The sequence below is a fragment of the Fistularia commersonii genome, chromosome 16 (genome assembly GCF_037954325.1).
Source record: "Fistularia commersonii isolate RoL2024-O1a breed Wild chromosome 16, RoL_Fcom_v1.0, whole genome shotgun sequence".
Taxonomy (NCBI): Eukaryota; Metazoa; Chordata; class Actinopteri; order Syngnathiformes; family Fistulariidae; genus Fistularia; species Fistularia commersonii.
In genome coordinates this window covers 8305505-8328009 of record NC_141299.1, presented here as the reverse complement: position 1 = coordinate 8328009, position 22505 = coordinate 8305505, and the positions used below count along the sequence as shown (strand labels likewise).

Sequence of the window (22505 nt, the reverse complement as noted above, 5' to 3'; positions counted from 1 at the left end):
TTTATCAAACTGATACATTTTGCAGCCTTTTATCTGCCACTTGAAATATTATAATTAGCTGTCCAAATATTTCCATATATAATTTTATTGAATTCAATTGCAATTGTTTTGAAATTCCAGCTTTTTTTGCGTATGCTTCACTTTTACAGAGTACGTATTTGTCAAATCCCAAAGGTTGCTGGTATGTTTGAGGTGGTGAGTTGTGAAACTGGTGCCAGTCATCAGTTAAACGGTTGGAAAACTGGGGTTTGTTGGCTGAGACAGTGTACTGAGGCCTGAGCGCAGCCACATCACCACAAGCGCTCCACTGCACAGCCAAGCTGTAGCACAGAAGGAGGAAGCTGAGGATGGCTTTCACAGCACAGTTTATTCAGGTTCCAGATACTTTGTCTTGATGTGTGGCTTCTGTAGGGACAACCTCACTTACAAATAGAGGAGAATCAAGACAGATATATGAAACCATAAATCAGTTTAAATTATTTCTAGTTGATGTGTTGAATGAAGAGACTTTTGTGCAGAGTTGGGTCTTTTACGCACACCCATTTTTTTAAAACCAATATGTTCAAACAGCTGCGGAGTGTTATTTTTCTCCACCAGATGACGCTAGATTCCCATAGAAAGCACAATGGTTGTTTAAAACCCGTGAAGAAATATTAAATTACCTCATCGGAAAATGACTAATGTTATGAATCAGATGTCCCCTGCAAAAAAGACAGATGTCCTCCCTGCTATAATAATTTTTTTTTTTTTTTATACAATGGCATTGTCATTGCATTCACAAAGGACAAAATGTAAATTACAATTTAAAAAATAAATCAGCAAATCAGATTCAGTCATCTTCAATAAGATATGACATAAATTACCTTTATTTATTTCACGTTTTTTGTTTCAATAGAAATTCTACTACAGTGGTAGGGATCCAATGGTACATGATGGCTGTATTTGTGTGCTGGCCAAGGAATCCTATTTGTACAGTTTTTCCTATAAAGCAGTTCTCTCAGAACATTGTCATAATGTCACATAGGCATCGAGATGCAATTTAGAGGCATTCAAATCCAATTTATAGTGCTTCAGTCTATAACAAAACATTGACCTTAAATGTTACTGTTATTCCAGCCGTGGCACTCCTCCTCCCCTGCTCTGCATGGGGAGCATGGGGAGTACAATCTGACACCTGGGAGCAGGAGAAAGGCGGAGCCAGGGCCTTGTTGCAGCAGAATGAGGGACAGGGAAGGGGGGCGGATGAAACAGGTGTTCATTATGAAAAGGAGATGAGGGTTGGTTTACGGAAATAAGCCGTGGTTAGAGGACCTCTGTTGTCAAAGGCGTTCCATACTCCAAATGTTCCATATTTCAGGAGGAGAGAAGCTGCGATCAATGTAGGTAAATGCAATTGTTGATCTTACATCCTAACAATATATTCAATTTTAAGGCAATGATATATAAAACTGGGAGTCATCAGAGCTTCTTTAGTCAATCTCAGATGAGATCTGGTGGAGCAGTATGTTAAATGTGCAGGGTTTCATGTCTCACAACAGCAATATTTCTCTACATTCTGTCTAATGGGACACAATGTGTTGCTTAATATTCAGTTAGCATGCAATATTTAATCAAGAGGTTAAAAACAGGGGGGGTAAGACTGGAATAGCCTGTCAGGGGGACAAAAGGAACATAACCCTAATACAGTTAGGATTTTATAACCCCCTCCTCTTCGGCATTATAGAGGTTGGCATGGTAACAGAAACTAATGAGTTTACAAGACCTACAACAGAATGTCAGTGCGAGGCAAAAGGAACCACATATTTTTCTTTGTCCTCTTTCATATGAGATAATCTGCCTTCGAGAAGCTTTGGAGTGTCTTCAAAATCATGTTCAAGCAAAGCACCGAAACTGGTACGTTTATCGCTGTTAATTAATCACATAACTGGGATGCAATCATTTTCCAATGTCAAGTTAAACCACTCTGCTATAATTCATATACTCCGAATCAAATCCATTGTCATTGTCAGAAGTGGGCCGGAATTAAGTTTCCTCTTTTTAGAGTTATGATCCACTTCAGATTTTTTTTAGCATGTGTGTTGGAATTATTGCATAACTTCATGCAATAACTTTATTATTGTTCAAATTCAATAATCACAAGTCTGTTAATTTTCTGCAGAAAATTGTCTTAAAAGCAAGATTTAATATTTTCAATCTGTTAATTCACAGGCCTCACATGGGAGGTGAGGGCCAATGGCCGAGCTTACCACAAACAGAACCAGAAGAAATCCTTTCTGGGCTTCCGCTGGGGTCGATGCTCAGTGAGTTCTGCCAAACTTCTTTGTGGTAATCTCATGTCTTTTGGTATGCCGATACATTTAAAATCTTCTTGAATATTTATTTGTTTCTCGTGGGGTGTCTCAATTCCTTTTGCTGTTTGTTTGGATTACCAGGACAATAAGGTGCGCAGCCACAAGTACTCTGTCCTGACTTTCCTGCCCCTGACGTTGTTCGAACAATTCCAGCGGCCAGCCAATCTCTATTTCCTCTTCATAATGGTGTTGCAGGTCTGTTGAACACTCTTGTGCAAGGGTGGGCAATTAATTTTTACCAGGGTTCATATGACAAACCTGAACGCTGTTGGAGGGCCAAACCAACGATAACAGTAAAGCAACACACTTGTATAACATAAACAGAATAAATGGTTTGTCATTCATGTACCGATTGACCTCAGGACAGGGACGCCCAAAGGGCCGCATGTGGCCCCCGGGCCATAAAATGCAGAGGTCTGCTCTTGCGTGTCTTCTTCAGCAGGAGGTGCAAATCAAGAGCATTAATTTTGCTGTGAATCTTCATTCACAACTTTAACACTGAATTAATGAGTTTAGCGCAATGTGATCTCAGCCACTTGTTTGTGTTATGCTAAAATAAATAAATACCATGTATTTGTGGCCCCTCTGTACTATTTTTAGGTATAATGCATTACTTTGCATGATTTCGATTGTATATTTGTGTATTTTGATTACGAAATGACAGGCAAATTAAAAAATACATCTTTCCTGAAGTGCATTTATATTTTTTTTCTATTGATATATTTCTAAGCATTTCATTTGTATTACTTTGTAAAATGAATCTTTAGGTCTGTCAGATTAATTTTTGATCTTCCAATCCAATGTGTCCTGCAATAAACAAAGAAGGCAATTCTGACTGATTACATTTCAGTACTTTTTAGGGAGGGTTAGGGTTAGGGTTTGCATGTGGGCTTCTGTTGATACTATATGAATCTCATCTAATGTAGTACTTTTATTTGATCAGACCACTCGTTTTGCTCAGACAATTGTTTGGTAGGAACATGGCTTCATCTGACTTTAGATGATCAGGAAACTGGTTTTACTGTAAATTTAGCTTTGTTAAATTCATCATTCAACTCAGCCTCACTACCATTGCTTTCATACCATATTTCTCATTTTACACTCTTATTACTTTTAATATTACATATTGTTATGTTAAGTTTGATAAATAATCTCAACCATTTACTTTTTTGTGTAAATTGCTCATTACCAGATCACTTATATGTCTTTCTTTTTTTTATTCCCGTGTACATCAACGCTTGCATTTGGTTTCCAGTCCATCCCAGCCATCTCATCCATTCCCTGGTACGTTTCCGTCATCCCTCTGCTCCTCGTTGTCTGTATAAGAGGAGTGAAAGATCTCATAAAGGACATGGTGAGACCACTGGTCACAACCACACTCCTTCACCCAGACACACACACGCCACACACAGGGACACTGGTCAAGGCCCACTCCCGGGAAACACGCATGCGTTAAAAACAAATATATGAGCAACTGCAATCGTGAATTTATACCCTTGCACTTAAGCATGTCTGCACTCTTTTTTTTCTCCTTCATTGTCCTCATTGACTCCTTGTCCTCTCTTCATTGACAAAACCAGTCATCCCAGTAGCATTAATTTTCTCCTATCATTAAAGCTTTTCCTTTTAAATGCAGGCGTGATGTTTTGCATGCAGAATTCCCTGCTTAAGTGCATCACTGAGATACGGTCGTTAAGAGCTTTGGGTGAAACGCTTGCTTGACCCCTCTCTATTGACTAATCATTTAGTGAGGGTGTAAATCTCGCAGCTGGTGTCACTGTAGAGCCCTGTAATGGCGTTTCTCCTTTCTTCTCTTCAACCTTCCGCTGCCACCTTCTCACAACCTGTGTTGGCTCTTTCCCCAATCCCTGTCACGCTTCTCAATATCCTCATCTCTCCCATCTGCTTTTTTTTTTTTTTTTTTGGTCTTTCTGTCATTTGTTTTTCAGGCAAGGAGACGCAGTGACTCCGAGGTTAACTCTCGGCCCTGTGACGTGCTCATCTCCCAGAGGTGAGAACAGAGACAGTGGGTTATTCTCTCAGGCCCAAGTCTGAAACGGCCTTCTAATGATGCTCTAATGAAGTGTGAATGAGTGAATCCCTTGATGGTCTTAGGATGGGAATCAAGGCGAGAAAAATACAGTACATTTTCAGGGTGAAAAAAGCCTACCTAGATTTTGTGTCATGACTTATTGGCGAATCCATTTTAATTAAATCTAGCTATAACATCACAAACCAGGGCTGGTCAAACATATTTAACTTAAAAATCTTCAGCCAAATAAAAATGACATTCCATTGTAATGTTGTGTATGAGATGTGAGCTTGTGTATCTGCTGATGTTAAAATGTTTTTTATGGTGGTGAGTTTTCCAGAATGTCAGTGAATGCCTTTGTGTCACCTGTCAATCAGTCAGCTTGATGAAACAGATAAAACATACAGTGATTGACAGAGAAGTGAGAAGAATGTCATGCATTCCTGTTTGAATAAGACGTTAATACATTTGGCAGCGAGACTTATATCTTGAGAATCCGATAAACAACCTTGCTTGTGCAGGTTCACTGACATTAATAAAACTCTTGTTTATTTTTGTGTCAGTGAAACCCCCTAGCCTCCCTTCACGTTCACTTTGCGATGGTGGTTCTGGACAGAGAACATTATTTATTGTAAGGTTGAGAGTCCGGTTAAGACTCTGGCACTTATCCTCACCCCAAAGAACCAGATTGTCAAGAGGGGTAACAGGTTTATCGTACATCGTCTATGCACCACAAGCACTGAGTGAAGCTCAGTGATGCTTTCAAATGTTTCCTTCACATGAGAGTGAGCCTAGTCCAGTCTGGTCAGTTCAGATGATTCAGCTGCAACTCACAGCTTGCTTCTCACTCAAGGCTGTCCAGAGACACCATTTTTTTTATCCTGTCATTTCTTTTGTTTTGTGCAAAACAGGTTTTGGGGATTGTCTTAAAAACAGGCAGAAATTTTTTTTCTAACCATAAACCAACACCAAACTTTTGGTATGTACTTATTCCATGAGAAGGCAAGCTTGTGTGATAGCAATAGGGCTGTTTTTTTTTTTTTATAATTTTCTTCCCGTCTACCATCAGTTTCAGCACAGCTCAGTGGCAGGATGTCTGCATTGGTGATGTCCTGCGTATCTGCAAAGACCAAGTCTTGCCGGTTAGTTCACGCCCCCTGTAAACTGTAAAAAGGCAGCTGTGTAAAGTTTCTGGTAAATTGTTGTTGGTGAATTTGTCTGCCCCTGGTGCATTGAATTGCATGAAATTTTATTATATAGTGAAACTGTTACAATTATTTATGTCATAATTTGACAAAAATGTTATATCATTTATTTTTTAATTAATATTGATTTTAATTTTGTAATGGATGAATTTATATTGCAACTGCTCTTGCAAAACACAGAGGCAAAAGAAAAAATACAATATCTTTTCTCATAAACAACATAAAATATATGAATCTATATTCTTAATTTGTTAGGATCTTGTATTTCCAATTATATACCTCTTTACTTTTGACTGACAGGGTGGTTGTTCTTCATATTTCCTGTTTTTGACTGCTCAGGCAGATCTTCTGCTTATCTGTACTTCGGAGCCTCATAGTATGTGCTGGGTGGAGACAGCAGACATTGATGGGTGAGAAGTGGCCTGACAGAATTATATATTTGGAAATTCAACTTATCGAGTCTTTCTTTTTGATAATGTGTTTACAATATTACATTGCATTTGGCAGACGCTTTTATCCAAAGTGTCAATACAATTTCATTGATGTTAGTATTGTATCATTTATGTTTATGATGTGCAAAGGTAGTCAAGGGCATACTACAATATCTTCAAAAAACAATATTTTCATTTATGTCATCATATAGCACAATGCAGTTATGTAGTTTAATGTTGTAGATAAAGGCCGCATTTTATTTGCACAGAGAAACAAACCTGAAACACCGTCAGGCACCTGATGCCACTCACAGTGAGCTGACCTCCGACCCCACAGATGAGATGCTTGCTGCCTTCGATGGTAAATATATGTTTCCCTTTGAGGTTTCAAAAAAGATCTTTAAAGTTTATCCAAACAAAAGTCACCAGTTACACCTGTCAAGTCAAAAATTGTGTTCATTTTACAGGAGTTGTGCTCTGTGAGGAGCCCAACAATCAGCTGTACTCCTTCAAAGGCCAGCTTCGATGGCAGGGGGCCCGTTTTCAGCTGGACAGCGAGCACCTCCTTCTGAGGGGGACTGTTTTACGAAACACGGACTCTGCATATGGGCTTGTCATCTACACAGGTATGACTCTATTCAATTACAATTTTCTTTATCAAACAGTTTGACTAGGGGAAGATGATTTCACAAATATTGGGTGTTGCAAGTAAAGCTGTGTAGAATAACCGAGACGAGACCAGGTGACCTACGTACTCTTGGTGACCACTCACTCATTTCACCTTGTGTTCTGGGCTCAGAGACAAATGTTATTCTGTTGAATGCATTATAATCCTCATTACAAAGAGTGCTTAACTCGTGCAACTATCTTAAATGTAGGTCTCTTCACATTCGCTCAGATCGCCATCTCCTTTCTTTTAAGTGATCATTGATCGAATCTTACTGGACCAGGCAGAGGTGTCATGGAACTCATTGCAATGACCCTTTCAATTCTAGTAAAGCAAATCAATAGATCAAATTCTTCCAGCGATGGGTTTTATACCGTTAATCACAGACTGACTAGCTATGCGACCCCAGTTCAGTATGATTATAATGGGCCCTTCTCTCACACCTCTAACATAACCTACTGTACTTTTAATCAAGTTTGATCAAGGTTGACATGTACAGTACTTGTCACAGTACTAAGAGCTAAGTTTACAATTGGAGATGTCGCACACATCTGTTAATATTTACAAAAGAAGCACAAATTTCATGCTAGTGCTTAAGTACGGTAGTTTCCATGGGCTTCCCCTGATTTAAGACACTCATAACTTTTCTTTTGCTACCAAGTCTGCCATATATCTGGAGACTGAAATGACTCAGGTTACACTAATGTCTGATGCTTACTGGCAACAGGGATGAATATTTCAGCATATTGAACTGTTTATACAGAGAGCCCTACCAATTTTGTTGAAAACATTTCTGGCAGCTCAAATTCTTTTCAAAAGGTTGGTTTCCTAAAAAGTGAAAACTCTAGACAAAGTACTCTGCACAATGTTTCTGGATTCTGGATCATTGCTTATTGTCATACAGCTTTATTCCTATGAAGATGATTACTACATAATATTCACAAAAATATATTTCAGGCTAGAATCATTTAATCTTGTCAGATATCTTTTGCTTTTTTTGTATTTAGCATTTTGAAAAATTGCCCAGATGTGCAACTGAGAGAGTGAATGGTTATCTGTCTATATATGTGGCCCTGTAATTGACTGGCGACCAGTCCAGGGTGTACCCTTCCTCTCACCCCATGGCAGCAGGGCTAGGTTCCAGCATCCCCTGTGACCCTGAGTATCATACATATACAGACACGTATACATACATATATATATATATATATATATATATATATATATATATATATATATATATATATACACACACATATATATACATATATATGTATTTATCTACTGTATTTATAAATCCAATGTTTTTTTGACTCCCAAGTTACAGAGCCATACTTTGCCTCACCCAAAATGCCCTTGCTTTCACACACTGATAAATGTCTTTTAGCAGTCTTTCCTAGATTGACACAACATCTACAGAAACTATAATGTTTTGCTTTATTGATTGCTCAGAAATAAATTCTCTCTAACCCCTGACTTGTCTGCAGCAAGGTCAAACACCCTGAGAGGTGGTAAGATTCAGCTTTATGCTCAAGGGCACATCAGCAGATGCTTAATGACATGAGGGCTTGAACTTCCACCCAGTGGCTGCCAGATGGTTTCCAATTCTCCCTTGCCTAGTTTGCTTCTGCGTAAGTGTCTAATAATTTTCTGCTATTCAGCAGGCGCAGACTCAAAGATCCTGAAGAACTCTGGGAAACCGCGACTGAAGACCACTCAAAAAGAGAAAGTTCTCAACAGAATAGTAATCGGGGTGAGTAGGTAAAGGCCGGGAGCATGACAACCATGACGTGTTTGGGGTTATTCTGAAATCTGTCTGCCTTTTTTGATCCTCAGATTGTCTTGAGTCTGCTACTGGTGACATTTCTTATGGCCATTGGCAATGGTGTGTTTACCAGTTGGGTCATGAGCACCACAGGGGTTCTATCTGCTCATGTGGTGAATGGCAACCCCATTTATACTGCCTTCCTCGTGTTCTGGAGCTATACCATCCTGCTCAGCCCTTCCATACCCATAGCACTCTACATCATGTTGGTTTCGTCTACAAATCTCCACTTATTTATGGATAGATGAAATTGTGGAAAAAATTATTTGTGATTGTTTGAGTATATTGCTTGTTCTCTCTGCATCTTCAGGCTTGAAATGGTCCACTCAATGCACAGCTTGTTCATTGGCTGGGATATTGAGATGTATTGGCAACAGGCGGACAGATCTGCCGAGGCCAGGAGTACAACCCTGACTGAGGAGCTTGGCCAAGTGGAATACCTTCTGAGTGACAAAACTGGAACATTGACCCAGAACAGACTGCAATTCAGACAGTGCTGCATAGCCGGGGAGATCTATGGTAAAGATATAAGAATGAGAAAATTAATAGTAGTCACTTTCATGAATAACAGAATATCTCTGTTGAATTGAGTTTTCAATTGAATTATCATTTTTTCTGGAATGTTTATCAAGTAAGAGATATTTAACTTTTTCACAATAATACTTACAATGATATATTTAAATAAGATAGGTTGGGTGTCTTTTAAATGTGCAACAGTTAGCATTGCATGCTGTGGGCTACCTAAAATGTATCTCTTCTAGTATCCTGTTTGTATGGCCATATTCATACACCCAACTATATCTACGCTTCTTTGGCTGAAGTAGACTTAAGATTTAAATTTGAAATAAAAAAACATTATTGTCCATACACGGTGTAACCCTGGAAAAGGTTTAAGACTAGCCAATTTATGTCTTTAAGATGTCCACTTGAGATAAAAACTTCTTGGTTCATTATTTTCACTGTGTATCACATACAAAGGTCATAAAGAATGTCTTTCATCCTATGGATTCAGGACTTAAAATGACATAAATAATCCAAAGTCTGGACCTCAGGGAATTTTTTAGGAGGTTTGCAAACTGGAGAAACACATCTGGAGAAATATATTCTTTTCTCCCATACATCTGTAATCACAAAATGTTCAAAAAGGCCTATTCTGTATAAAGTTGGTAAAATCTAAAGTTATAGTCACAGTTACAGTTTGTCATCATCACCAGGTCAAAAACAATGCAAGACAGTTATGCATATTTACAATTTCTATATAAGTGCAATGCTTCATTACACCTTCTTTGCACAATGGCAATTACAGTCCTGCTAAATTAAGAGGTCTGGAGAGAGTTGTTGTACCTCTCCATTGACTCACAATCAGCCCTTAAGGAACAAGACTCAAGACTTAGACTGGTGCTAGCGTGCTGAAGCACTTAGAAATCATCCCTTTAAAAATAAAGATCTCTCCTGGGAAGTGTTCTCCTTTAAACCATGGATGAAACCCCTTCCACAAGAGATTGTGTTGATGAGACATCAGGATACACTTTACTTGCTCATATCCAACAGCCAAGACCACTAAATATTTAATTTGGGGTCTGCCCACAAAAGTCAGACTGTAACTGAAACCCTGTTAGAATCACAGAGACCATATGTCCCATGTCTGAGCATCTTCCTGGATCAGGAAATAGCTTGTCCACAGAAAAAAGCACTGGCACAATTAAGTCTTATTTTCTGAGTCACTGAGTTCATTTCACTTCTTGTATTGTATCTAATTATCTCGCAATTCTTGTCCACTTTGAGCTGTTTTATTTAAATTCACAGGTGATATATCTATGAGGGTAGAAGACATAGAGGTATGTAGAGAAATACACTCCCATCCAAATCCTCCCCCAGATGCAGTTCTACTCATGTTATATGTTGCAGTACAAATCACTCCATCCTTTTGATGACTAAAAATACTTTACCCATTGAATGTGTAGCTCATGAACCTGAGCTGGAACCCTTTCTCCCGCGGTGATCTCTTCATGTCAGCTCCAACCCTGCTGGAGAGGCTCAGAGTAAAGCAGTGCCCGGTGAGCAGACAGTTTCTCACTGCTCTGGCTGTTTGTAATACAGTCACAGTACTGTGGAAGGAAGGTGAGATTCTCAGCCTTTCTGTTTGAATATCAATGCTGTTCATGATACAGAAGAACTAAATTAGATGACCCCCCCCCCAAATTTGTTTTATATATATATGTATATATACATATATATATAATGGAGAGCGAGCGAGAGAGAGAGATTCTATGTTAATAATACCTTGTCATACAGCTTGTCGTATTACGTGGCATTCACTATGGACAGCTAAGAGAAAAATGAATTTTACAGGGAATGACATTTTCTTGCAGTGCACATGGCAATAAACACCTTGAATCCTTGAATAATCATTATTTGTTTTCATATTTAGTCTAATATATATTTGCATAGTGATTATAAATTGCACTTGATTGTTAAAATGTAGTTCTAACAAGATATATTGTAGTTTTAAAATTATTTTTTGTAAAAGTTTTTTGTCTACATTTTGTAGTTGGCTACAAGTAACAGTTGAGCTTTGTCACCTATTCATAGAACTGACAAGCCTTAATTAAAAGATTTCTGAGTCAATGGACTCACCAGGTCATTCGATCATCTCATAAATTCGACAACTAAATTTACAGTAGTCATTTAGCAGACGGTTTTATCCAAAGCAACTTACAAACATTGCAGTTCAATAACCAAAGATCCAAAGTACCAGTAGTTGTCATTCAGAAGTCTCAAAACCATATACATACATACATACATACATACATTTCCTCATTTTTTTTTCTTTTTTGGGGGGTGGGGGGGCAAAGTGGGATTAGTGGGCTAAATCATTTCTGTGCTTTAGGGTAACATAACCAGAAAAAAAAAAAAAACTTTTACATGCATTTTACAGATTTTTCAGAATCTCACTTTGAAGCAATGACGCATTCATTTGCATTTCTGGTTATGTTGGGAAGGCCATGGAATATCATGAATGAATGTCACAACATGTTCCTGAAATACAATGACTAGTATAATGATGTAATATTTGGATGAAGTCCAAATCAGTTGATTTCATCTTAAAGATTTATTTATGCTTTAACCATGCCTGTTGACATAATTCCTCCAGATACTCCAATTTACCACGCGGCATCCCCAGATGAGGAGGCTCTTGTTGGTGCTGCCAGAGAACTGGGCTGGGTTTTATTTTCCAGGACAAGAGACTCCCTCACTGTTTCTGAGCTGGGTGTTACTCAAACTTATCAGCTACTGGCACTGCAAGAGTTCACCAGTCAGAGAAGACGGATGTCTGCACTGGGTGAGGGAGGTCATGTAAAACCAAAAGAAACAAATCATTTTGTCAGAATTACAGTTCAAATGCTTTCTTTAAATCTTCAATAAAGAATCCGCATCTCGCCTCTTTAGCTCTTGCTGTGGCTAAATGATCAATACTGTTTTTGTGTTCTTTTCTTTAAGTACGGGAGCCGGGGGGTGGGTTAAAGCTGTACTGCAAAGGCGCTGACATGGTGATCCTAGAGAGACTGCAGAGGGATTGTCCACATAGGGCAATGAATGAAAGAGCCCTGAAGGTGAATTTATCTTTCTGTAAAATGCACATAGCGCATACTGAAAGACCTATAATTTATATGACATTTAGTCAGTATCCTCTAGTTTCCACATGATTAATTGTTAGATCAAGCAGAAATGGTGATGTTCTCTGTTTCAACATTAGTTCAAAGACTGTCATTACTGAAACTAGGCCTTATTGAAAGCAGTGAGGTAGCAGTTAAAAATCTTTTCACTATTCAATGGCAAAGCACTGAAGGGGTCGTCTCCTGCTTGAACTTTGCGGTGATAGTTGAGGCCTGCCTTTCGTGACTGATGTGTTGATGTCATGCTTTTGGTCAATTCTTCATTACAATTTTGAAAGACTGCTCAGTAAATAATACTGTGAATTACTCTGTCTACTAATATGTTGCTAGCTGTTTTCCCAAGCCTGTCTGAGGACTTTGTGTGTTGCGGTTCGATCTGTTCCGGAGGAATTGTGGGAGAAGTGGAGTAAAACATTGGCCTTGTCTACTGCGATGGCGACGATTGACCGCGATGAACTACTGGAAAGGCTTAATGATGAGATGGAGCAGGAACTGCAGGTATGATCCTCCTTCCAGTGGTTTTATGTGTTTCCTTTGACAAATGAATAATGACAGTGATGCGTCTCCCTCTGTAAAGATGATATTAGAGAACAATAGGTTTTAAGAGCCTTTTGCAAACCCAGTGAGTTTTATCATGATGTATCGTTTCTAATCACTGTCATCAATTTCAAATATGCATCATGAATCTTAATGCAGCCCCGAGGAGAAGGGAACCTGACATAAAGAACCTACGCCAGACTAAACATGCAAGACAAACTTATGACTTTTATACCAGATTGGTCGAGGCCTGGGTTAATAACAAGTGGTGGTGGTATTGATAACCTACAGGACAGCTGATAAAATTCACCTACTGTGTTGAAGAGGGAAAGGAGGAAGGCGTGTCCACAAGCAGAAACAGAAGTGGAGAAGCAAGATTCTGGGAATAAGAGAATGGACTTTGAATGTCAGGAGTCGGTTTACATGATGCAGAGTAGGAGGGTGGATATATTGTGTGTCCAGGAGACCAGGTGGAAGAGTAGCGAGGCTAGAAGCTTAGGACCAGAATTTAAGTTGATCAAACATGGTGTTGTTGAGAAAATAATTGGAGTAGGAGTTCTTTTGTTAGGTGATGAAGATGTGATGGTCAATGTTGTTAATGGTTATTCAACACAGGAGGAATGTGAGCTAGATAAGAGGGAGAAATTCTGGTGTCAATTAGATGCAGAGTATCCCCAGCTTGGGGAATTGTGGCAATTTGTGCAGCCTTTAATGGACATGTTGGTGAGGGCAACAGACATGGTGAAGAACTGACAGGCAGGTTTGGCATCCAGAATAGTCACACAGAGTAGATAGTGGTAGACTCTGCAGAAAAGCATAGAAATGGCTTTAGCAAAAACTAGAAGAGGAAAGAACATGAAGTAACCTATAAGGCCGGAGGTAGGAACACATAGAGAAAGACTGATAACAGAAGTGAGCATATGTGAGCAGCAGTATAGGTTCATGCAGAGAAAGAGTTCTATGGGTCCAGTATTTGCTTTGAGAATGTTGATCGAGAAGCACAGATGGTCAGGAGTAGCATCACTTGTAGATCGAGAAAAAATATATGACAGCATGCTGTCAGAGGAACGCTGGTACTGTATGATGAAGTCTGAAGAGGTATATTTGAGGGGTGCAGGATATATATGAAAAATGTAAGACAGTTGTGAGATGTGCCATGTGACACAGAAAAATTCAATGTGGAGGTGGAACTACATCAGAGATCAGCTCTGAGCCCCTTCTTGTTTGCTATGATGATGAACAGGCAGTCAGACTGGAATCACCATAAACCAAGGGGTTCACAGATGATATGATCTGTAATAAGAGCAGGGAGAGGGTGGAGGTATGCTCTGGGAAGACAGAATAGATGCTGGAATGAGAACGGCCCAAATTTGGAACAGTGAGGCTACAGGGAATAGAGATACGAAAATAGAGGATTTTAAGTATCTGCAGTCAACAATCAGTGACAAAAAGTGTCAGGTGTCATGTGCAATAAAAGGGTATTAGCCAGAATGAAGGAAAGGTATTCAAGATGGCGGTGAGACCAGCGATGTTTGATTGTTTTAGGGAACGTGGCATTGAAGAAAAGATAGCAGACTGCAGAATTTGAGGTAGCAGAGATGAAGATGTTTATGTTTTCCTTCGGAGTGTGGAGGATGGATAGGATCAGGAATGAATCTATCTGAGAGACGTGATGTGTTCGAGATAAAGTCGGAAGCTTGGCTGAGATGGTTAAGACATGTACAGAGGAGATTGTAAATATACTGGTAGAAGGATGCGGAGGTTGGAATTGCCAAGCAGGAGGCCTAGAGAAAGACTGAAGATGATTTATGGAAAGACAACATCAAGTTAGTTGATGAGAGATGAAGATGTAGGTGGGGCTAGATGTAAGCAGTTGATTCTCTGTGATGACCCCTGAGGGGAACAGCTGAAAGAAAAAGAAGAAGATTCATCATGAACTTTAATGGTTACAAAACTTTATGATTTGTAGCTTCTTGGGGTCACAGCCATAGAAGACAGACTCCAGGAGGGTGTTCCAGAGACAATTACAATGCTTCAACAAGCTGGAATTAAAGTATGGGTACTAACAGGTGACAAAAAAGGTAAGGGAAAACAGAAGCTTCCTACGTACTACATTTGAGCTGTAGTAAAAGCGCTCTTTCATCATTGTATTCTCAATTCTCCCCGTTTTTGTCGGCTGACGTCTTTATAGAGACTGCTGTTAATATAGGATATTCATGCAAATTACTTGATCCTGAAACAAGATTACTGGAGTGGCAAGACCTCAGGTTATAAATTGATAAATATACTAAAATAGATGAAATTACACATCACTGCCTACATCCCAGACTTGATTATTTTGTGTGCTTCACCCACAGACAGATACTCCAGTCTCAGGACCCAGAGATCAGTTTTTTGAAGGCCAGACAGACAGAAATATGGGCTGTGGACAAGGAGATGGTGAAAGCGAAGACAGCAATTGTTCTGACAGGATCTGAGCTGGTAAGCACTGTGCATAGTTTTTAAATTGGCATTTGTGAAGCTGCTGGTAAATAACTCAAAATTCAGATTTATTCTTTGTTTCTGAGTGCAATGAAAAAACATTGATATATAATCTAACTTTCTGTATTGCCATGGTATAGCTTTTTTACTTACATTTTCAAAACAGGTCCACCACTTCCCAAAATTCAGCAAAACAAAACTTTGGTTGACTATACCACTAAACAACTAATTTTTACTTTTAGAACTTCACAACCATGAACTTTCAAGGTGGAATTTTTTCTCTTCTTTATTTAGTAATGCAGTTCCAGAGAACTAGAAATCTATTTTAGGGCCATTTTAGAGTCCATGTCAAACCCTGGAACAACTCTTTGTCCGTTGAAATTTTTTGCTGTACAATGTAAACAAAACCTCAAGGAAGGTGTTTTTGTTTTACTTCAGGAGGAGTTTGACCAGACACCAGATTGGAGGCCGATGTTTATGAGACTGGCAAGTCAGTGTCAGTCCGTGCTATGCTGCCGTGTAACACCTAGCCAGAAGGCTGACCTTGTCAGCTTGGTGAGGAACAACACCAGCTCCATCACTATGTGCATCGGGGATGGTGCGAATGATGTAAACATGATCAAGAGTAAGTAAGAAAACATGAAATCATGCCAGGAAATGTATTAGAAACTCTTTAATGGATAAAAAAAAACGCAAGTACTGAACATTTTCAGTCTTAAAATGTTCCTTACAATTAGAGATTATTGTTGCTCTTGTTGAGTTACCACTATTGTCCTTTCCCAACATTAGCAGCACATGTGGGTGTGGGACTAACAGGAGTGGAAGGAAGCCAAGCCGTACAGAATGCAGACTTTGCATTGTCCCAGTTCAGGTTTCTGCAGAGATTGCTCCTGGTCCACGGTCACTGGTCCTACCAGCGAATTTCTGTCTTTCTACGCTACTTCCTTTACAAAACCTGTGGCTTTGCTCTTGTGCAGCTATGGTTTGGTTTATTCAATGGCTTCAGTGCTCAGGTTTGGCATGTTGCATTCATTTCAAAGCTATAACATGTTAAAGTGAAGTAAATGAAGACAACTTTCATCTTTCATCATATTTCTCTTGCAGTCTGCATTCGAAACTTGGTTTATTGGTCTCTACACTGCTCTCTACTCAGCCCCTCCAATTTTATGTGTTGCCTTTTTTGAACAGGTGAGAAAGGTCAAGCGATGGGGGGTTTAATGGCCTCATTTATCAGACCAATATTGTCATAGTGCTGGAATATCCCTCTTTGTATTGAAGGATGTGAGTGCAGAAAGCTGTCTGAAATGGCCAGAGCTGTACAAGTCAGATCAGAGACAGGAAATCTCCAGCACCCAGGTCCTTGCAGTATCTTTGGTGTATGCAGTCTACACCTCCTTGGTTCTCTTCTTCCTCCCGTGTGGAGTCTTCCACAACACCGGATTTGACTATCAGACCATGGCAGTTACTCTCTCCATGGCAGCTGTATTTTCAATCAATATTGAGGTCAGACAAAAAAAATGTTCCAATATTTTTTCAAATATGCCGATGGTCCGATGTACGAAATCGTTCAGAATGGCTTTATCTAACTGTCTTTCATGATGTTTTATACTTTTCTGTTCTTATGTCAGATTATTCTACTGACCAGGTACTGGACAAAGTTCAATGTAGCTGCTCTGTGTTGTTCTTTTGCATTGTTCTTCAGTTTGACCAGGGGCACCCAAACCCCCTTCATATTTGAAACGTCACCCAGCGATTACTACTTTATAGGTACACTCCTAATCAGATCACTGAAAATAATTCACCTCAGTTGGCTGAGTGATAACATCGCTGGTTGAGGCCATTTTAACCCCTCCCTTACTTTGGTGTGTATGTGTGTATGTGTGTGTGTGTGTGTGTGTGTGTGTGTGTGTGTGTGTGTGTGTGTGTGTGTGTGTATGGGGGGGTTCACCAGGTGCATCTGATAGAGCCTTTAAAGATCCAGTTGTGTGGCTCACAGCTGTACTCACTGCATGCACAGCTGTTTTACCCTCAATGGCCATCCGTGCTCTCAGTGTCATCCTCACCATCCACGGAAAACACAAGGTGAAGTAGATGTGTGAACGTTTGTGTTCATCTTTTTTTACAAGATCATCCATTTCAATGAATCGATCTTCAGCTACAAGAAGGGCAATATTGCACGCAGTGATAATTGCTTACTAATATCAGTACTTCTGTGGACATGACGTAGGTCCACAGCACATCCTGTCAGCTGGTGGAACTGAGGGCAAAGCTCAGAGGGACGTCTCTCCTTTGTTCCTCGTATGCCCTCTCTCGAAGTGGAGGACACGTGCAAAGACAGCTTACCACCTGGAAGACTGGCATTGGCAGTGTGGATGAGTTGGTGACTGCCAGTAAAAACACTGACTCCAAAGACCAGCACACAGAAGTGCCCTGATTTGAGGTGGACAAATGGTTAATTGACTGAATTTTCAATATGGGGAAATATATACGTGCTAGAAATTGAGACTCCAACATAAAAGAGCTCATTCATCATGTTACCAGTTCTTCATGGGAATTTCTGTGAAGTCTGTACTCATCTCTTGTAGTATTTTTAGCCATTGATCATGCCTGGGGTTTAAATAGTATTAGACAGAAAACCGCTGTGAATGTTCTGGTCTTGTAGGAGTCAAGTTAAAAGATCATATTTCCATTCTTTGTGACAACAGGGGAATGCTATTAAAGATAAGACACAGGAAATTGACAGCAACCACATTGTTGTACAATTGTTTTTATTTGTTAATTTATTTCAAAACACGCAATTTACCCATATTATCCTTTTAAGTTTTTATTTTTCTGTAACAGTTATTACTCAGATTTTTTTTTTCCTTCTCAAACGTCTCAACTAGAGTGAAACTAAAAGTCCTCCACAGGCTCTCCGGCTTCTGCAGTGGGAGGAGGGAAAAGAGGCTTTCTGACCAGACATCATGCGTTAGTTTATCCTTCATTTCTGTGTGTCTGTGTCTGTTGCGGTGTGTGTGTGTGTGTGTGTGTGTGTGTGTGTGTGTGTGTGTGTGTGTGTGTGTGTGTGTGTGTATGTGTGTGTGTGTGTGTGGAAGTTGGCACATGCACTGCATACATGTGTATGTGTTTGTTGTAAGTGCACTAGGTGGAATGTCCACATGGCCGGTTAGTCACAGGACCCGTAGAGCAGCCCTGAGAGCTGGACATTGTCTTCTAGGTTTGGTAGCCAGATTGTCATACCTCTGATTTCATCTTTGGTTTCAGCAAACACTCTCAAAAGGCAGACTCATCCTCTCCAGCATGTGCCTGTGTCTGTTTGTGTGTCTGTCTGTGTGTCCGAGTGCAATATTAGCCACCATCTCCAGACGACTTTGTAAACTCAAGTGTACAATGTAAGCGTCTTTGCATTGATTGTGGCCCTTCCTTGGCTCTGGGGACAAAGACAGTCAAACATTGTAGAATAATGGAGCCATAAGCAGGGAGGATCAGCTTGCAAACATCAACATGGACTCCATTTTGATGTCAATGGCAGTTTGGGGCATTCATGTAAAGATGTATGACATCAGCATTCTAGTCTGGTGAGATGCACAGCGCTGTAGTGCCCTTCTCCCCAGGCCACTCTCTACTGTACCCTGAGTGACTGGGGGTGCACTGCCCACTCTAGGCCCATGGAATTGGGGAAAGGGGGGAGGGGGACATGGAGGTCAAAGTGTGAGTGTCGAAATGTCATGAGGAGGAACGAGAGGGGTTTTCACTCTGACCCAGCAGCAACGATTAGGATTGGGGGGTCAGGTGTTTGCATAGTTTTGTGTGCAAAAGCCACCAGCCACAGCCATTTATATTCTTCATGGCCGGTCACATCACCATTAGATTAACAGGAAATCATGGTGGACAACAGGATGCTCACTGCACCACAGGGTTTTTGTTTGTTTGTTTCTTTCTTTCTTTTTACTTTTTTTTTGCACTCCTGCAGCGCTCTCTGTACTTGGCGGTGGGAGTGTAGAAGAGTGAAGAGACATGGTATGAGGAGGTAAATATTGGTTGAGAATGCGGGGTTATCTCTTGAGATTTGAATTTGCTGTGGAACCGCATCTTTGTCAGGCTTGAATCTTGCAGTCAGGTTTTGCTGTGATGGAATGGGAGTGATGGCTGTATTGGAGAGGGAAGGTTGGTGCAGCAGCCATTTGACAGTTCAGCACTACAGCTTGTCATTATTCAGACAGCCTCTTTTCCCTTGATTTTATTCTTCCACCCTCCCCTTCATCTTCCCCACTGGCCTGCCCTCTCTCTACCTTTTTCTTGTTTTGAAACTGATTGTCTTCTACCATCACAAAGACACTTGGTTCTGATTGATTAACAGGTAACAGAAGAGGGAGAGCACAGTGTGACTGGGGGTGTCTACAGCAGTCCCACTGGCAACCTTCTATCCCACAAGGAAATGACACACACATATGCTGTTTGACAGGAAATGCTGACGACATTTCAGGTCAGATGTCCAGTTGCCAAATGGTACTGCGATTGGTTGGTTGGTCAGTCAGTAAGAAATGTTTCAAAATTTTCGCATGACAAATATTGCAACCCATAATAAAAGGAACATAAGAAAGAAACACTTTGTCTTCCACAAAGGTACAAAGCAACACACATACACAAATTGAAGAAAAGCATGTAGACAGACAAACGAGTATATTCAAGGCCACTCAGGCCTGAGTGTGTCTCTCTGATTAACTCCAAGTAAACAGCCCGTCTTTGGAAAAGCAAGACACATTTCAGGACCCAAGTGAGGACCACAAGCTGAGGAATGAAGATTGAACACTATTGATTGAGAGGAGAGGAGTTTGACCTCCCCCCCAGCACACACTGCCCCCTACTGTCTGGATTTATATACATCAAAGAAACATGGGGAAAGGGGAAGGGTTGCAACAACACATGCACACAACCAGTGAATCCAACAGTGAAGGAAATTCTAAAAACAAGGACCCCTCCAACACCTAAAACCCAAATCCTCAAAAATCTGGCTTTTTTGGAAAACCAAAGTACCCCCCACCCCTCCTCCGCCCACTCCCAGGCCTATCGTTTCTCCTCCTCTCCCCACAAAATCACAGGTCATTCCTGTTGGTTTCTATACAGTTATACAATATCCATGCACAAAAGAAAAAAGTGCACCTTTTTTCAATAAAAGGTGCTGGTCTTTAATATTCTAAGAACATCAGGAGCACTTGAACACACCCAGGAACCTTCAAAGTAACTGTGAATTTTTTTTTCCCGAGAAAAGACAACTTAAAGGCAGAAGAAATCTAACAATTAAGAAAAAGTTAGTCATCCTTTGGTTTTTCATCAATTTTTGGTTTGAAATTCAGCTCAAATTGTACTTTAGTCATCTATTTTTTTTTTTTCCCATTTGAATATACCCGTCTTTGAGAGGCTTTTAAACGAAGCATTGAACTGAGCAGCTCTTGCCCCTCTATTCTTGCCTTCTCTTCTGTCTCCTCTTTTCTCTTGTAACTCTCCACAGAAACATTCACAATGTCTTTTCCTTTATGAAAACAGTAAGTACATGCCGTAGCAAAACAAACAAGAGAACGTACAAGAAAAATGAGCAAACAAATAAAAGGAATTTAACAGTATAAAGCTTCAAGTCACAAGTTCCAAAACTAACTATCATAGTATCATAGTTTCATAATCATTGTTATCATTAGCAGTATTATTTTCAGTTTAAATTACATAAAGTTTACATGAAAGGTTTTGAGGTATTTCAGAATTAATTGTCAACACACGCCTACCGAGTCTTAGCACTAACCAGGGGGAGAGGTTGACTGGACAGACAAGGTTGAGGGAGGAGAGGATTTGTGTCTATAACCTGTCAGTGAATCTTTCACACTTCTAGTGAAGCCTCTGTGCTCGTGAGCAGGAGAGAGAGACAAAGAGATATTTAGTGAAAAGATTTTACAGCCCTCGAAGCGTGTAAAGACTCTGCTTTTTTACCTCCCTCTGTCTCTGTTGCACAAAAATATCTCTGATGTGAGAGAGGTAAAATAGCTGAGAGGAAAAAGCACACTGGGCCAAAAAAAAGAGGAAAAATGGAAAGGCTGCAAGCTACTAGAAGGTTAACGATACAGTAACAAAGACTGACAGATTAAGGAGCAACATATCATTTTGTTTCAAATAAATAGTGTATAGAAAATGTTATATAGACTTTCTACATGATAAAGTGCTTGAATTCTAGTGTATCAAGATGGAAAGTCAATATGGGAGAAAATGCTGACACAGCTCCCACTCTGTGTCCCCCCCCCTCCTTTCTGTCCATCCAATTTGGGGTGTATTGTCTGTATGTGAGTTTGTGTTGGTACATCGGTGTGCAGCTACATGCATACACCTTCATGACTGTATGTGTGGAGGTCATTATTTGTGTGTGTGTGTGTGTGTGTGTGTGTCTGCTTGTGTGTCTGTTTGTCTGCCTGCCTGTGTGTGTGCATGTCCAGTGCAGTCCCACCCGTGGTTGAAGGGAAAAGGCACTCAACTCTGTCTGCACCGTAGCCACCTCTTCCTTTGTGACTCAGTGCAGCCTGACTGCGCTGTTACTCCCCAACGTGTGTGTGTGTGTGTGTGTGTGTGTGTGTGTGTTTGTGTGTGTGTGTGTATGTGTGTGTTAGTGTGTGGGTTTGTCTGTCTATCTGTCTGTCTGTCTGTTTCAATTCTGAGCAAGGGGGGCGCTCTTCTCTTTGTTTATGTCCCCCCAGGCAGTTTGGGACCGGTAGGCTGCAGTATCTTTGGTATTAGTGGCGGTTTCACAAACCACTCAGCTTAGTGAGGTAGCCACATTGGTTCTCACTACAAACAAGTGTCATTATGTCAGCCTAATACCTACAGCTGAAACTAGCTATTCAACTATGCTCACTGAACTTTCTACCGCATGGCGATTTAGCTCGTCTTCCCCTGATGACATTTAACTCACTGCTTATAGCGACGTGAAGTTAGTCAGTACCCCCAATGAACTCCTCCGCAATGACAATCTTGTATCCAATCTGCACTGCTAATCTGACTACATTGTTGGAAATGCTACAGTTGCATCTTAGAACCATACAGTTAACTATTGAGTTCCAAGCTTTACCCTGCCCCCCTCCCACCCCATTCTCCAACAAAACACACTGAATCAGCTCGAACATTTGGAGGTCATGTTTTGTCCCCCTCTGTTTGACCCCATTCTTGGGGCTCAGATAGTACCATGGTTCTGACATGAGATGCCAAAAGAGGGAAAGTGTCCGTCATTCATCCTTCTTTTCAACAGCTCCCCGTTTCCTG

The 22505-nt window shown here is 40.3% G+C and overlaps 1 protein-coding gene across 1 annotated transcript; it reads left to right on the top strand.

Moving 5' to 3' along the window:
- The first annotated feature begins 1337 nt into the window (after nucleotides 1-1337).
- Nucleotides 1338-17939, top strand: atp8b3 (ATPase phospholipid transporting 8B3). The gene is made up of 28 exons (XM_086161188.1): nucleotides 1338-1383; nucleotides 1829-1893; nucleotides 2209-2300; nucleotides 2433-2546; nucleotides 3607-3705; nucleotides 4301-4362; nucleotides 5453-5525; nucleotides 5928-5998; nucleotides 6289-6380; nucleotides 6487-6645; nucleotides 8351-8439; nucleotides 8523-8716; nucleotides 8822-9030; nucleotides 10318-10349; nucleotides 10476-10632; nucleotides 11666-11854; nucleotides 12013-12125; nucleotides 12519-12686; nucleotides 14695-14806; nucleotides 14917-14992; nucleotides 15083-15206; nucleotides 15645-15831; nucleotides 15996-16219; nucleotides 16311-16394; nucleotides 16485-16709; nucleotides 16835-16973; nucleotides 17158-17288; nucleotides 17434-17939. Exons 2-28 carry the CDS (start codon nucleotides 1869-1871, stop codon nucleotides 17638-17640), a joined length of 3447 nt encoding a protein of 1148 aa, XP_086017314.1. The 5' UTR covers nucleotides 1338-1383; nucleotides 1829-1868; the 3' UTR covers nucleotides 17641-17939.
- The last annotated feature ends 4566 nt before the right edge of the window (nucleotides 17940-22505 follow it).

Coding starts and splice junctions, on each gene's coding strand:
- atp8b3 (XM_086161188.1), top strand. CDS start 1,869: ATGTTCAAGCAAAGCACCGAAACTG. Junction 5,526..5,927: donor GCAAAGACCAAGTCTTGCCG/GTTAGTTCACGC, acceptor TTGACTGCTCAG/GCAGATCTTCTGCTTATCTG. Junction 5,999..6,288: donor GAGACAGCAGACATTGATGG/GTGAGAAGTGGC, acceptor TTATTTGCACAG/AGAAACAAACCTGAAACACC.